At 42.4% G+C, this 15,989-nt stretch overlaps 1 protein-coding gene across 2 annotated transcripts in view; it reads left to right on the top strand.

Annotated features, from left to right (window-relative positions):
* The first annotated feature begins 515 nt into the window (after positions 1-515).
* Positions 516-15,989, top strand: part of PLPPR5 (phospholipid phosphatase related 5) — a 158,991-nt gene continuing 143,517 nt past the window's right edge. Inside the window, exon 1 of one of the 2 annotated variants that reach the window (XM_010598082.2) lies at positions 516-808. In XM_010598082.2, the coding sequence (XP_010596384.1) occupies positions 572-808 (237 nt within the window). In that variant the 5' untranslated portion in view covers positions 516-571. The remainder of the gene's footprint in view (positions 809-15,989) is intronic. The other variant, XM_003418440.3, reaches the window with a different exon arrangement.

A 15,989-nucleotide genomic window follows, 5' to 3' on the forward strand; every position in this document is an offset into this window, starting at 1 on the left:
CCAGCTGCTGCCTCGGAAGGGAGTTTCTAGAAGCTCCATCTCTATCTACTGCTTCTCCCCCCGCCCCCGCCTTTTTTTTTTAATTTTTGTTTTTTACCCCGACAAGGAGCATCTCCAGCTCCAAAGCATTCGCCCACTGAGCGGTACAGGTGCCACCGTCCCGGCTATTGCCACCGGTCCGCCGACGCCGCCTCCTCCTGGCGGGCCTGGGGGCTTGACCTCACGCTGCTGCACGGCGAACGGTCTCGTGCCGGGGTGCCGCGGCTGCTGTCGGTCGCCCGGGACTACCCGCCCTTCCGCGCGACCCCGCACCCCCGCGGGCGGCGCTTGCGGCGGGCAGGGGGCGGGGAGGGGAGCAGGGACTCATCTGGGGGTAGCCGCCTCCTCAGCAGCCTGCCGGCACCTCGACACCCGAACCTGCCTCCGCCTCTTCCTCCAGCGGCTCCATCCCGCCTCCCGCGCCTGGTCTTCCCGCCGCCCCCGCCGCCGCGCCCCCTGTGGCTGCCTCGGCTGAGCGGGGAGGGGGCCCGCCGTGTCCGTTGCCCGCTTCGGCCCGGCCCGGGAGGCGTGCATGCCCCGGCTGCCCGCGGCGCTCACCAGCAGCATGCTCTATTTCCAGATGGTGATCATGGCAGGGACGGTGATGCTGGCGTACTACTTCGAGTACACCGACACGTTCACCGTGAACGTGCAAGGCTTCTTCTGCCACGACAGTGCCTACCGCAAGCCCTACCCGGGCCCAGAGGACAGCAGCGCCGTGCCCCCCGTGCTCCTCTACTCGCTGGCCGCCGGGGTTCCCGTGCTCGTGGTAAGCCCGGGGCGCTCGCCTTCGCCTCCAGTTCCCTTCTTTCGTCCCTGGCTTTCGGGCTTGAGGCCCGGGTTAGGATCGGGGCGCGGCAGCCTTTGCCTTCTAAGTTCCTGCAAGTTGTTGGGAGCCCTTTCCCAGAGGACATTCTTCTAGGGGGCGTGAAGGGCGGGTGGGAAGGAAGCCCCCATCTCTTCCCGCACGCCACCCCCGCACTCCCTGCGGTGGCTGCGGTGTTGGGTGATGGGAGTGGGGGATGGGAGCTAATAGGGACTCTAAGGAGGTGATAGGTGGTGGTCGGGGCTAGCAAAGAGGAAAGACATTGGGATGAGTCTTCATCCACTGTGTGGCCTGGCTCCGCTGACTGCTCTTAGCCTGGAAGATGAGCAGGAGCAGGGTTTGGCTAGGAGAGTGGGATCCGTTTCTGGGGGTGTGAAAGGGACGCCTGCTTCTGGAGTCGGGGCGCGTATTCTTATTTTACCACCGTCTTCCGTTTCAAGATGAGGGCACAAATGGGACCAAGTTGACCAGGAAACAAATACCCAAAACAGAGTATGAGAATTTGTAAATGAAGCGGCCCACAGCAGTGTCTTGCTGAAAAGCAGCGCTGGTGTTTAAACTACAAGAGCGCTTCAGATGTGTTTAAAGGCAGCCCTACTCCCTCTTTTTTACTCCCTGGGCAGCTTAAGTCCTTTTCGCTTAGAGCCTGGCTGAGAGTGCCTTTGGATTTATGGACTCATTCTGTGTATGTGTGACTGACTGTACACACACACCCATAACTATACAGTTACTGTTATAATAATCACATAATAATTGACATATGTGGATATGGTACAAAGTTATTGGGGGGAGAATTGGGGGTTTCTTTAGAAAACCTGCTGCATTATGATTTCTTTGACAATGTCTTGGAGGTTCCCTTGCTGTAGCCCTGCCTCTTTTGCTCTGTTTAACAGATAAAAAAGAGAAAATTAGAAAGTGAGAGGAAAGGGACAATGAAGTTTTTATTTTCAGTGGCTGAATGTGCAAATTCTAGTAAGGAATGTTAAGAACATCTGTTGTATCCATTAGGTTTGGATATTTGTCTTTTCCTTGATTTTAGGGGAAATGATTTAATAAAATACAAAATAATGAAATGTCCCTAACACACACACACATACACACAATGGTATTCCACAAACCAACCAAGGAACTTCTTGATAACTTCAAAGCAACTTTGTTTATCACATGTACTGTGATAGTCGACTTCAGGTTCAGCTCCAGCATAATGATTTGAAATGTGTTAGACTTCACACTGGAATGTGTTTTTTGTTTTTTTTTTAGTATTGTAATTTACTAAAACGTAGCAGAAACCCCAAATCCAGGTTCATGTTTGTGTTCTATCTCCTCCACTTGAGAAGCTGGAAGAGGAAAAAAAAATTAGTCTGTTTCTTAGGGCACCTCTAACAGAATAGCTCAGGGATTTTTCAAGGATGTTACAAAAAAAAAAAAAAAAAAGCCTGTCATTGGTTTGGTTGCAACCATAATCGACAGTGGCTGTAACTCATCGCTTGGTAATTCCTGTTCTGTGTCTTATTTAAGTGAGATAGTAGGTTTTGCAATCCTAACCATCCATTAACCATCCATTCATAGTTGCAGGTGCCAGTAAGAGACAAGAACACATTGGCCCAAAGATGCTGACTATTCTCCACGTAGGGGTGAGAGATGCCTAGGAGGGGAAAGGTAATTAGTCATTGTTGAGCGTCTACTCTGTGCAAGGCATTGAGTGGGCATTGTTGTTGCTAGTTACCATAGAGTTGAATCAGACCCGTCGTGACCCCATGTCTGCAGAGTAGAACTGCTCCATGGGGTTTTTATAAAAAAAATTTATCTATTTTGTTTTGTTGAGAATATACACAGGAAACATACACCAATTCAGCATTTTCTACATGTACAATCCAGTGACATTGATTACATTCTTCGAGTTGTGCAGTCATTCTCACCCTTCTTTTCTGAGTTGTTCTCCATAGGATTTCCAAGGCAGTGACCCTTCAGAAACAGATTTTCAGGCTTCTCTTCCAAGGTGCTTCTGGGTGGGTTTAAACCACCAGCCTTTGGTAGCAGCTGAGCACTTAACTGTTTGAACTGCTCAAGGACTCCTAAGTAGTCATATCATAGTCTCATACATTTCTCACGGCAGCCCTCCCCAGAGATATTATTTCCAATTAACTTTTGAGGAAACCGAGGTTCAGATAATAAATTAAAAATACCTGTAAACACTAATGATGGGTGTGATATTTGTATGTCCACGAGACTGACAACCAAATGCCGTGCTATCTCCACAGCTCCAAAGATCATGTTTTCCGAAGGAAGATCAGAGATGGCTGATGGGCAGGCATGGAGGATATAAGTGGGAAGATATTAAAAGGGAGGTTCCAACTTGATCTTCATGTTTTGACTTTTAGTTCTTTTAGGCACAAAAGAAGGGATTTGGGAGTCAGTCTGAAGTAAAGGAAATGTTGAGTTTTAGAGGACAGCCATGCCATTTGTGGAGCTATTACTTTTTTTCTGGATTCCTTAGTAGGTTTTCTACATACCCTTCTCTCCCCACATACAGCGGCTGCACCCCCTGTGGTGGCTGCAGTGTTGGGTGATTGGGAGGTAGATGGGAAGAAAGTGGAAGTGTAAGGAGATGATTGGTGGTGGTCAGGGCTAGGAGGGTTTGCTGTGAGAAATATATGAGACTATGACTATTCAGGAAACCCTGGTGGCATAGTGGTTAAGAGCTACGCCTGCTTACCAAAAGGTCAGCAGTTCAGATCCACCAGGTGCTCCCTGGAAACCCTGTGGGGCAGTTCTACTCTGTCCTATAGGGTCGCTGTGAGTTGGAATTGACTTGATAGTAACAGGTTGTTGTTTGTTTTGTTGAGACTATTCAGGAGTCCCTGGGAGGTGCAAATGGTTAAGCACTCTACTACTAACCAAAGGTTGTTGGTTCAAACCCATCCAGAAGGTTTTCTAAATATATAATTTACATCTCTGAAATTAATTTTTATTATCCTCATCTGATATTTAGGAGAACTGAGACTTGGAGAGATTAGGTAACCTGCTCAAGAACTGGGGTTAAAAAAATGTTACAGACAGAATTTTAACCCTAGTCTGTCAAATCCCCAAGCCTGTGCGTTTTCTATTGTAATGTGCAAATACAATTTGTTCATAAATTGGTTTTCTACATAAGTGACTCCAGCGAAGAGTCTCTTTTCTCATATCATACATTTCTTGGACTGTAGTGATAAAGGTTCTTCATAATATGTATATTTTTTAACTTTCCATCTCATTACTAATCCTTTAGGGCAGTTTTGAAAAGTGGCTCTCCTCATTGCCACAATCTGTGCATTTGTATCATACTTGCAAAATGTATATATCTAATAATTGAAAACAATGGGTCTTTAGAACATTATCACTGTTATATAGTATTGGTTTGGGGCCCAGGTTTTGGGTCTGATGGATTTGAATTCAGATCCAAAGTACACTCTGATACGAAGTTGAAACTCTCTAATTGCTTTGTAACCTTGAGCAATTTATCTAAACTCATTAAGCCTCAATTTCCTTAAAGCACAGGATTTTGGATATTAAATTAGATATAATAGGTTAATGCCATCCTTGGCCCATAGTTGGTACTTTACAAGAGGTCACTATACACTATAACATTATCGGAGTCCTTGGGTGATGCACATGGTTAACATTGCTTGGCTGCTAACCCTGAGGTTGGAAGTCTGAGTACACCTAGAGGTGTCTTGGAAGAAAGGCTTGGGCAGTCTACTTCTGAAAAAAATTAGCCCTTGAAAATCCTATGGAGCATAGTTCTACCCTGACACACATGGGGTTGCTGTGAGTCAGAGGTGACTCAACAGCAGTTGGTTTTTCATTTTATACTATTATTATTATTAATAAGTAATTCATTAAATACCATTTGAATGTCTTTTGTGTTCCAATCACCGCATCAGACAGAGTAGTGGTTATAAAGGCACCATCGGAAATAAACCATGGTCCCTAATCCTAAGAAGTTTATGACTTAATTTTGGAAATTAGGAAGCACACTGTCATGAATTGAATTGTGTTCCCCAAAAATATGTATATCAATTTGGCTGGGCCAGGATTCCCAGTATTGTGTGATTGTCCACCATTTTGTCATCTGATGTGATTTTCCTATGTGTTGTAAATCCTGCCTCTATGATGTTAATGAGCTGGGATGAGCAGCAGTTATGTTTAGAGGCAGGACTCAGTCTACAAGATTGGATTGTGTCTTGAGCCAATCTCTTTTGAGATACAAAAGAGAGAAGCGAGCAAAGAGACGGGGATGTCGTACCACCGAGAAAACAAGTGCCAGGAGCAGAGCGTTTCCTTTGGACCCAGGGTTCCTGTAGGGGATGTTTCTAGTACAGGGGAAGATTGATGACAAGGACCTTGCTGCAGAGCCGACAGAGAAAGCCTTCCCCTGGAGATGACACCCTGAATTTGGACTTCTAGCCTACTAGACTGTGAGAAAATAAATTTCTCTTTGTTAAAGCCATCCACTTGTGGTATTTCTGTTATAGCAGCACTAGAAAATTTTTTTTTTTTTTTAGATAACTAAGACACACACCAAATACTATAATATAAACCAAAAATGCTAAAAGTTTATATACATACGTGTGTGTGTTTTGTTGCTGTTGTTGCCGTTGAGTTGACTCTAACTCCATGGTGACCCCATGCACAACAGAACAAAATGTTGCCTGATCCTGCATCGTCTTCACAATTGTTGGTATGCCGGAGTTCATTTTTGCAGCCACTGTGTATTTTGAGTGCATTCCAACCTAGGGGGTTTATCTTCCAGCATTACATAGGACAATATCCTTTTTTTTTTTTTTTTTAAGTTGTGCTTTAAGTGAAAATTTACAGGGAAAATTAGTTTCTCATCCCACAATTAATACACAAATTGTTTTGTGACATTGGTTGCAAACCCCTCCCTGTGTCAGTACTCTCCCTTTCTCTGCCTTGGGTTCCCTGTTTCCATTCATTCAGTTTTCCTGTCCCTTCCTACCTTCTCGTCTTCGCTTTTGTGCAGATATGTCCATTTAGTCTCGTATACATGATTGAACTACAAAGCGCATTCCTTACATGTGTTGTTGTTTGTTTTATAGACCTCTCTAATCTTTGGCTGAAGGGTGAACTTTGGGAGTAACTTCAGTTCTGAGTTAAAAGGGTATCGGGAGGCCGTACTCTTGGGGTTTCTCCAGTCTCTGTCAGACCAATAAGTCTGGTATTTTTTTGTGAATTTGAATTTTGTTCTACATTTTTCTGCCACTCTATCCAGGTCCCTACATTGTGATCCCTTCAGAGCTGTCGATGGTAGTAGCCAGCCAGGCACCATCTAGTTGTTCTGGGCTCAGGCTGGTGGAGGCTGTGGTACTTGTAGTCCATTAGTCCTTTGGACTAATATTTCCCTTGTGTCTTTGGTTTTCTTCATTCTCCTTTGCTCTGGACAGGATCTAACCAGTAGATGTATCTTAGATGGCTGCTCACAGGCTTCTAAGGCTCCAGACGCTACTCACCAAAGTCAGATATAGAGTATTTTGTTTACAAACTATGTTATACCAGTTGATCTGGATGTCCCCTGAGAGCATGTTCCCAACCTTAAGCCCAGTAACTTGGTCTCTCAGGGAATTTGGATATGTCTGTGAAGTTTTTATGGCTTGCCTTCATCAAGTGGTGCTGACTTCCCCTGTATTGTGTACTGTAGGACAATATTCTGTTGTGATCCATAGGGTTTTCATTGGTTAATTTTCAAAAGTACATCACCGGGCCTTTATTTCTAGTCTGTCTTAGTCTGAAAGCTCCATTGAAACCTATCCACCATGGTTCACCCTGCCTGTAATTGAATTACTGGTAGCATAGCTTCCAACTTCATAGCAATGCTCAAGCTACTACAGTAGAACAAACTGACAGATGGGTAGTGGATGTGTGTGGGCATGTGTGTGTGTGTCTAAAGAACTCTAGTGGTTCAGAAGAGGATAAGATCATTTTTGTTTGGAAGTGTGAGGAAAGGAGTCAGGGAGGAGATGGTAGCGTTTGAGATGTGATTTGAAGGAGAGACCGAAATGAAATTTGGGTTAGAACATCCCAGAAGCAGCTGCATGAACCACCCTGTGGAGGGAGAAAATGCAGACTATGATCTTGAAATAGTGACTAGTTTGGCTTGTTTCTAAGAATGATGTGGTGGGAACATGGGTACGTGACTGAAGAAGACGATTGGGGTCCCCATTGATGAGACCTGGAATACCAGGCTGAGAGATTATTCTTCACTTGTTAGAGATTGAGCAGAGACATGGTATGATTGGTGGTGTTTTAGGACATTATTCTGTCAGTAGTGTGTAGGGCTCTTCATATATATATAATTTTAAGTGTTTATCCCCAATTCTGTTTTATCTTGCTAATATTATTTTAATTGTGCTTTCAGAAAACACAAGTAATTTGAGCTATTTACATAGATGACATAGTTTATAATCTCTGAAGACGGGCACTGTTCAGTTTGATCTGTACAGCATCTGCCAAAGTGCCACCTACGGCATGTAGTTTAATTAGTGGTAGTTGGTTTTGATTGTTTAAAACAAGTGGTGAAGCCGATAGTTTCCATTCCCTACATTTGGGAATAATGGTCACTAGCAGCATTGTTCCTTAGATCTCTGAGGAACACAGGTAATCTTAAGGAGGTCCAGCTAGGCTATCCATCTCCACAGAGCCAGAACCAAGGAGGAAAAAAAAAAAAAAACTGGCACCAACCCAGGTAGCCACTGACACAAAGCAGGGCAGGTTTGAGGGCTAAGGGCCCTCTCTTTTTCTTTATGTCTGCATCCCCAAGAAATTCTCTTTGGATTCTGAGACTCAGATTCAAGGGATGCCACTACTGCTGCTGAGGTGGATAATGACAGGGAGGAATCTCTTACCCAGAGCCCCATCGTGTAGGATGAAACAGCTTTCAGCTTTCCTGTAGGCCTCTTTTCCCTCAGACCTTGCTTTGGGTGCCTCTCCTCTTCACAGCACTAGAACACAAATCCTGTGGTGTGGTTCAGGGGAAAAAAAGCACAGACATTGGTGGCAGACAAGTCTGGATTCTTATCCTGGTTTTTATCACATTCTAGCTGTGTAGCCTCAGGCAAAATGTTCTTAATCATAAATTGGAAATAAAAATATTGACCACTTGAGAGGCAATATGGGTAAAGGTTAAAGTCACAGATTTTGGAATTAGATTGGTTGGGTTGGAAGCCCAGTTCTGCCACTTCCCAGCTGTGTGAACTTGATCCAGTTATTCTCTCTGGGCATTGGTTTCTTAGATTGTAAGATGAGGATATTATGAGTACTGTGTCTCATAGGGTTGTTAGGAGTATGAAATGGGTTAACACATGTAAGCATCAGAGTAGTGTCCAGCTACATTTTATTCCTCTCAAGGTTGTGTTATTAATCAAGACAATCTATTTAAATCACGTAGCAAAATCCTTTTGTTGGAGGATCCCAAGGCTAATATATTATTATAGTAGAGCAACCCATAGAGGCCACCTAGAGTAGCCATCTACACACCCACATAAATTAGGGAATCTGAATAGTGTAAGAAAAGTAAAAATCACTAAGAACTCTGTCCTTAGAATCAAGTCAATAGAATTCCTATCGTTGGTACTCTTCCATTTCTTCATGTGGGCCAACATTAGCTAATATTTGTCACACACTTCTTATGAGCCAGACACTTAATTTGGTACATTTAGTGCGTTACTTCATTTAATCCTCACCAGGGTAGTACTTTCTTTAAACATAGGCGCCGTGATTAAACCTTTTTTGCAAATGAGAAATATGAAGTTTACTCAATATTTTATGTCAGACTTACATTAAGTTATTTAAATCCTTTGATATAATTCATGGTCACAATAAACTTATGAAGGAGACTTGGGCATTAAGAAGTTAGATGCCAAAGTTGCCAAAGCCTATGCATTTGGTCCTTTTGTTGTATAGCTTCATCCCGACACGTTAACCTACTCTTTAAAGATTTTCAGTCATGATGATTCAGTACCAGTGAAGTCAAAATTCTCTCAAACCTGTTATCCTCTATTTCAATTTGTTGGGTTTGTTGGGAAGCTTTATGTTCCATTGTAGATAATGGTCTTAATGTGTAGTGTAGGAAACTGTTTTGTTTCCTGTTAAGCTTGGAAATGCAAGTGGAGAGGTGGGTGGTGGCAGAAGGGATTCAAAGATATTTCTTTTGTTCTGATTTGAAGGCCTGTCTCCCTACCTCAGTAGCGCATGCTGATTCGGTGCTGCAGGCACCCTCAGTTCTAGATTTGCAGACCACACTGCCTGGAGAGATGAGGGGCCTTTATTCCTAAGGCAGGCTTCTCAAAATAAGACCTATGACTGGATTTGGGGGGTGCAGTTAACCCACTGAAATTGTGTATAAAATATGGTATGTGTACATTTTTCTTGTAATAGCTTCCATGAGTTTATTAAATTGTCACAGATGTCCAAGATACCCTGAAAGTTAAGAACCATTCTTTTGGGGTTTATGAGTCTGTGTAAATTCCTCCTTATATCTTTTAGAACATTGCTTTACTCAGATACGCTAAATCATATTCATTCATGTTTTCTCTCCCTCCCTCCATTCTTCTTTGTCTCTCTTTTTCCGGTTATCTCCTTTCCTTTGCATAGTGATAAAGATATAGTGACACTGTGGAAAAAGTAAAGGTCCAAGAATCAGAAAAGCACCTGACTTTCTCTCTCCTCTTCTGTCTTTCCCTCCCCTGCCCTCCCCCATCTCATCACTCATTATCCATGTAGGTTCTCTGAACTGGTAACCTGATCTGAAAAATGTTGGCTTACGCTTTCCTACCTGTCTTAGGCTGGGCTCTGTAGAGAAGCAAAACCAGTAAAGCATGTAAATATATTATTGAGAGAGATTTATATTAAGAAAATGGTTCATGTGGTTGTAGGGGCTGGAATGTCCCAAGTCCATGGGTCAGGATAGAGGCTTCTCCTGATTCATGAAGCTGCAGGGAGTTGTGAACCCAAGATGGGCAGGTCAGAGAGCAGGGCTCTTGTTCACAGTCTGCAAAGGTCAACAAATCCCAAGACTCTCAGGCAAGACTTCAGGTAAGCTGCTAGCCCAAAACCAGAGAACCGGAGGTCAGAAAAATAGGAGCTACCTGCAAGATCCAGAGCAAGCAGAAGCCCACAAGCCTTGCCAGAAAGTCCACTTACATTCAGTGTAGGCCACATACCCAAGGAAACTCCCTTCCAATTGACTGGCTACTCACAGCAGATCCCATCATGGAGGTGATCACATTTTATCAGATCTTGTCATGGAAGTGATCACAACATCATATGACTGCTAAACCACTGAGAATCAAGACCCAGCTGAGGTGACACACAGCCTTAACCATCACACTTCTTTTCAGAGCTATTGGGAGAATCAAATGGATGAGAATGTACCTTGGAGACCATACATCATTTCATACACATATGGAAAGCATAATGTGAGCAGGTTACACAGGTTGTGTAGCCACCTGGTCATTGGAGATGGTTAGGATGCTTACGGCACTGAAGTTCACACCCTTGTCAGCCTAACGCACTCTGTGGTGTGAAAAAATGAACGTGACTTTTATGCTATTTTCCTATTCCTTGTAGAAAGAACAACATACACAAATAAGTGCATAAGTAAAATAAACAACCAATAGTATGAAATGGTCTTCTAACTAATTAGTATACTATTACTCCAGTACCCAGTGCTGTTTTTTTAAAATATGTCAATAAGCTCTGAATACTGTCAAGATTATTATAAAGGATCACCTCATTCATCTCTGTAATTTGAAATAAGTAATGTTTTCAGGTAGCACTGTTGATATCATCTGTTAAGTATTTGTCTCATATTAACTTTCAAATTTTCACTGTGCCGGAAGGACTTTTTTGTTTTTGTAAAGGGCTCGAATGGTGAATAGTGCAGCTACTATGTACTAGGCACAGTGATAGCAGTTGAGCTTCTAAGATGAGTAAGGCATATTCCCTGCCCTTCAAGAGTTCAGACAATACATATGAAATTATAGCATGAAGCTTCAGTTATCTCTTATGTAAAATTGAGATAATGATACTTACTACCTTGTACGAATTAAATATGTCCATACAATAGATGCTTAGTAAGTGACAGCTAGTCTCATAGCATAAATGCCAATAATTTTTATTGAAAGTGTATGGAGAAATGACATGATGCATACTTAATCATTCTTATTGAATGAATGAGTTAACTCATTTATTCTTCACATTCACCCTTTCAGATAGTATATGCAGAAAGACTCCAGGGAGCCTAAGCAGTCTGTTCCAGTTGATAAATGACATGTATAAGATCTGAATCTATTAACTTCAAGTTTGGTGCTCTGTTGGCTGCATGCAGTTGCCCACTAATTCAATTCTTAGCATAAATGATGATATTCCAAAAGACAGAAGGTTAAAGTACATTGATTATATATCGGTTTGTTCTTTACAGTATTCATATACTTGTTATGGGCAGGTTCCATTAAAACAAAACATGCAAAAGAGAAATTTAAAATCCGTATTCAAAAATAAGACTTTATTGGTTCCTAAAACCAGTGGAATAGACAGTTGAACTTTATTTTCCCAATTTAACATTCTCATCCACACAGGTTGAGAAGGCAAATTTCTGATGTCTGAATTATGGCCTTAATCTGTAGTCAGGAGGGTCCTTTTAACAGAATTTAGAGAATTGTAAAGACTACCATTTTCATGGAAGGTATTTTAAAATATGTGAAATGCAGTTCTATACTCAGTGCTATTTATATTATTTCTGAGAATGCCAGTTTTCACTCAGCAGGCTGGTTACTTTTTTAGTCCGAGTATGACAGATGTAGTTTGAGAATCACTGTCAGTAAAGTCACCTTTATTTTTTGGTAAAAACAGAATTTTAGATTTTTTCTCAGGCCAGGTATATTTAAAACTCCAAAAGAAAGTCTTTTGGTGGGCGTTTCTCATTGAGAGGACGTGGTATTTTAATACACGTGTGAGTAAAAGCATATACCAAAAAAAAAAAACAAAAAAACTCATTGCTGTTGATTCGGACTCATAGCGACCCAGTAGGACAGAGTAGAACTGCCCCATAGGGTTTCCAAGGAGTGGCTGGTGAATTGGAGCTGCTGACCTTTTGGTTAGCAGCTGAGCTCTTAACCACCACAGTGTGTATGTGTGTGTGTCCATGGGTGGCACAAATGGTTTATGCTTGACTACTAACCTAAAGGTTGATAGTTTGAATTCACCCAGTAGTGCTGCAGAAGACAGCCCTGATGACCTGCTTCTGTAAAGATTACAGCCGAGAAAACCCTATGGAGCAATTCTACTCTGAAACACGTGGGATCACCATGAGTCAGAATCAACTCAACAGCAGTGGGTTTATATGTATATATGTATATATATATATATGTATATATATATATATATAAAAATCTGTTGCTATTGAGTCAATTCCGACTCATAGTGGCCCATAGAACAGAGTAGAACTGTCCCGTAAATATATATGTGTGTGTGTGTATCTATTTATAGTGTGTATATAATAATTTTGTAATTTCTTGTATTAATTCATTTTTATCACCTTTGCTTTTCCCCTGTAAGCACCACCCACCCCCCCCCCACACAAAAAACTTCCTGGCACATTCTGATTTTTCCTTCCAGACCTACTGCCAGCTGTTCTGTGCACATCTCTTGTACTCTCCCAGTAAAATAGCTGGCTTTTTCTCTATGATCCCTTAGACTCTTATACAAATTATGGCATTAAAACAACTTGATATTGTATTTATTTTAAACTTGATGGAAGTTGTTTCAGTGTGTTGCAGTTTAACTCAAGTCAATTTTGCCATGTTGAACTCTGAGGATATTTTTGGCAGATAAAGTAGCCAGGCACCAATTGAAGTTTATGGTGATGGGATTATAATGAATTCAAGTGTCAGGCCAAATTCTGCTGAATGTACAGTTTTTGTTGTTTTTAGGTGCCACTGAGTCAGCTCTAACTCATGGCAGCCTTATGATAACAACCCTGTGTCATCTTTCTGATTTTGCTGTGGTTGAGTCCATTGCTTTGGCTGTCGTGCCAATCCATCTCATTGAGGGTTTCTTGCATTTTTGTGGACCTACTTTACCAACCATGATGTCCTTTTCTAGCGATTTGTCTTCCGTGAAAATCTGTCCAAAGTAATAGATCCAAAGCCTTGTTATCCTTGCTTCTAAGGACCCTTCTGCTTGTATTTCTTTTAAAACTGTTATTTAATAAATATTTATTAAAACAGGCAAAACAATATGTACACCTAGTTCTGAACCCCTAGTTTTCTGTGTTTGAGGTATATTAAACCCTGTATAGAAGATTCACTGGAGTCAGACATGATGTAAACAAGGAGGATTTTGTGTCCTTGGTTGATATGATCCAAGCAGAAATTCTCCTAAACTAATGGCTGGATCCTGGACCCACTGAGAAGAAGCCATGGTGTAAAAATGGCATGGCAGAGGTGTCTGACCTCCTGTAATTTCACAAGGAGGAAGAAGAATCAAGATCAACAGCCCAAGGCTGATTCCAGTGAAGCAGAGGTCAGACATGCCTCCTCTGTCTGCCATTTTTACCAATTCTGACAGCAACCGACCGTCCTAGACATTCTCTACTTCTCTGCTGGGTTTGATAATTTGTGGCAATGGCCACACAGAGCTCACAGACAATATTCACAATTAGGGGGGTTATTAAGGAAATAAACAACAACAAAAAAAACCCCAAAAAACAAAACACCCATTGCCGTTGAGTTGATTCTGACTCATAGTGACCCTATAGGACAGAGTAGAACTGCCCCATAGAGTTTCCAAGGACCACCTGGTGGATTCAAACTGCTGACTTTTTGGTTAGCAAGCATAGCACTTACCCACTACGCCACCAGGGTATCCATTAGGGAAGTAACAGGTTACATTTCAGGTTCAGGAACACTCTGGACAGCCTTGCCTGCAGGCATGCCTCTCTGGCCCATCAGTCTCTGCCCTGCTCAGGCAAGCATTATGAAGCTCTTTTAGTTCTGCCAGTAAGTAGCCAGAGGCACCCCGCTCTGCCAGTAAGCCTCTGCTTGAAGTCGCTCAGCTCCAGCTTGGTGGGTTGGCAAACCTAGCTCCACCTATTGCCAGGAGGCACCTGACTCCACCAGCAAACCTCTTCCCCACTGCCTCCACCTGACTCCAGTCAGCTTTCTCGCTCCATTGGCTGGGCTGTCTCCTACTGGTCTCCTGGTTCTGCTGCCACTGTTTTTCTGCCACTGCTTCTCTCTGTCTTTGGTGTAACAGCTCTCTCTTTCAGTCTCCTGGTTCCAGGAGCTTATCAGCCCAGGGATCCTGGGTCCAAATGACATGCTTCACCCTGGCTCTTCTTTCTTAGTGGTGGTGAGATCCTCTCATGCCGCCTCTGGGATGGACTCTTTTTAAGCCTAGCAGGACCATCAGACTGACGAATTCCCTTGGTGGGCCAAATACCCTTATTTGCATAGTTCCCCCCAGTCTTTTGGTGGGAGTTACAAGACCATGCTAGAAAGGCCATGTAAAAGTAATCCATCGCACTACACATGGGATGCAGGTTAGAGGCCTCACTGGGCTCTCACACCCTGTTCATCCAAGGGTGGGAAGTGTCTACAAGTATCTTAGTCAATCTGTAAAGCCTGAAAGTCTTTAATTTCACCAAAGCCCATTTTTAACATTCATCATGCTAATTAAAAGTCACTTGATTCATCAATTAAAAAAAATCACTTTTATATCCACAATGCTAATTAAATAGGTTGTTAATTAAAATATAGATAGCAGAAAGACTTGCAGCAGCTTCTTTGGAGTAGGGCTTTTCTGGTAAAATACTCGAGACTACCCTCGGACTGTGTGTTCTTGGTAGTGTTTTAGCTGGCCACTCCCAGAATTATAGCATGAACAAACTGGTGTATACATGATATCACACAGATTATACTAAAGTATAATTGCATACTTCATAATTTAGCAACTGGAACTTCTTTATCTGCATTGTGTCTAGAATAAAACTCATTGCCATTGTGTTGATTCCGACTGATAGTAACTCCATAGGACAGAGTAGAAGTGCTCCATAGGGTTTCCAAGGCCGTAATCTTTATGGAAGCAGGAAACCAATGAGGTCTTTCTCCCGCAGAACGGCTGGTGGGCAAGAACCGCTTATGTTTCTGCTAGCAGTCGAGTGCTTAACCTCTGTGCCACTAGGGCTCCTTATGTCTAGAACAGAAATATGTAAGATAATGGGTGAATGAATAATAACAGATAATCATGGAATCCATGAAATTGTATTTACCTTATTGCCATAATCATATTTTCTTAGTCTGTTAAATATTTCATTCATTTATGCCTATTTTGCACCTGCCATAGTACGGAAATATCTGAAACCCTTTGAATTGAAACCGTATAGGAAGAATGGAGGCATGCAAACTTCCCTCCCTTCTCTCCTCCCATCTCTTCTTCCTCCCTACTGCCCTCTTTCTCTTCTTCCCTCCATTCCTTCCTTCTTTGCTCCATCCCTCCCTTTTTCTCCCTTCCCTCCATCTCTCCTTCCTTCCCTCTCTCCCTCATTCATTCTTTCCTTGAGCAGATATCTGTTGAGCACCTTCCATGTGCTGCATACCTTGAAATCTAGGCTTAAAGAGGTTAAATGATTTGTTTCATGTCCCCAAACCAGGATTAACCTCCAAGTCTTTAAAGCAATATCAGTACATAAAATACTTATGAAGTCCTAGGGCAGTTAAGTACTCATGTATTCCAGTTATTATCAAAATAACTCGTGGCATTTCCTCTTTCAGAGAAGCATTCTTTGTGTTGATACAACCAGAGAACCTTTATGCTGAGTAAATTGTGTTTCTAGTGATGATCCTTTTCTTTCTCTCTCTTTTTTTTTTTGGGGGGGGGTGCTCAGTAGCATTAGCAGAGACTCTGTACTTTTCTGTCTTTATTTCAGATTTAGCTTTTTCTCACACTGGGTGCACAGCAGCACTTTTTACCCTGAGAAGAATCTTGCATTTCCAGAGAGCTCATCAAAGCAGAATGCTATGTTCTCACAGACGCCAAAATTAAGCAGTGCTGGATTGAGATAGTGCAC

Source organism: Loxodonta africana, chromosome 3, assembly GCF_030014295.1.
Source record: "Loxodonta africana isolate mLoxAfr1 chromosome 3, mLoxAfr1.hap2, whole genome shotgun sequence".
NCBI lineage: Eukaryota > Metazoa > Chordata > Mammalia > Proboscidea > Elephantidae > Loxodonta > Loxodonta africana.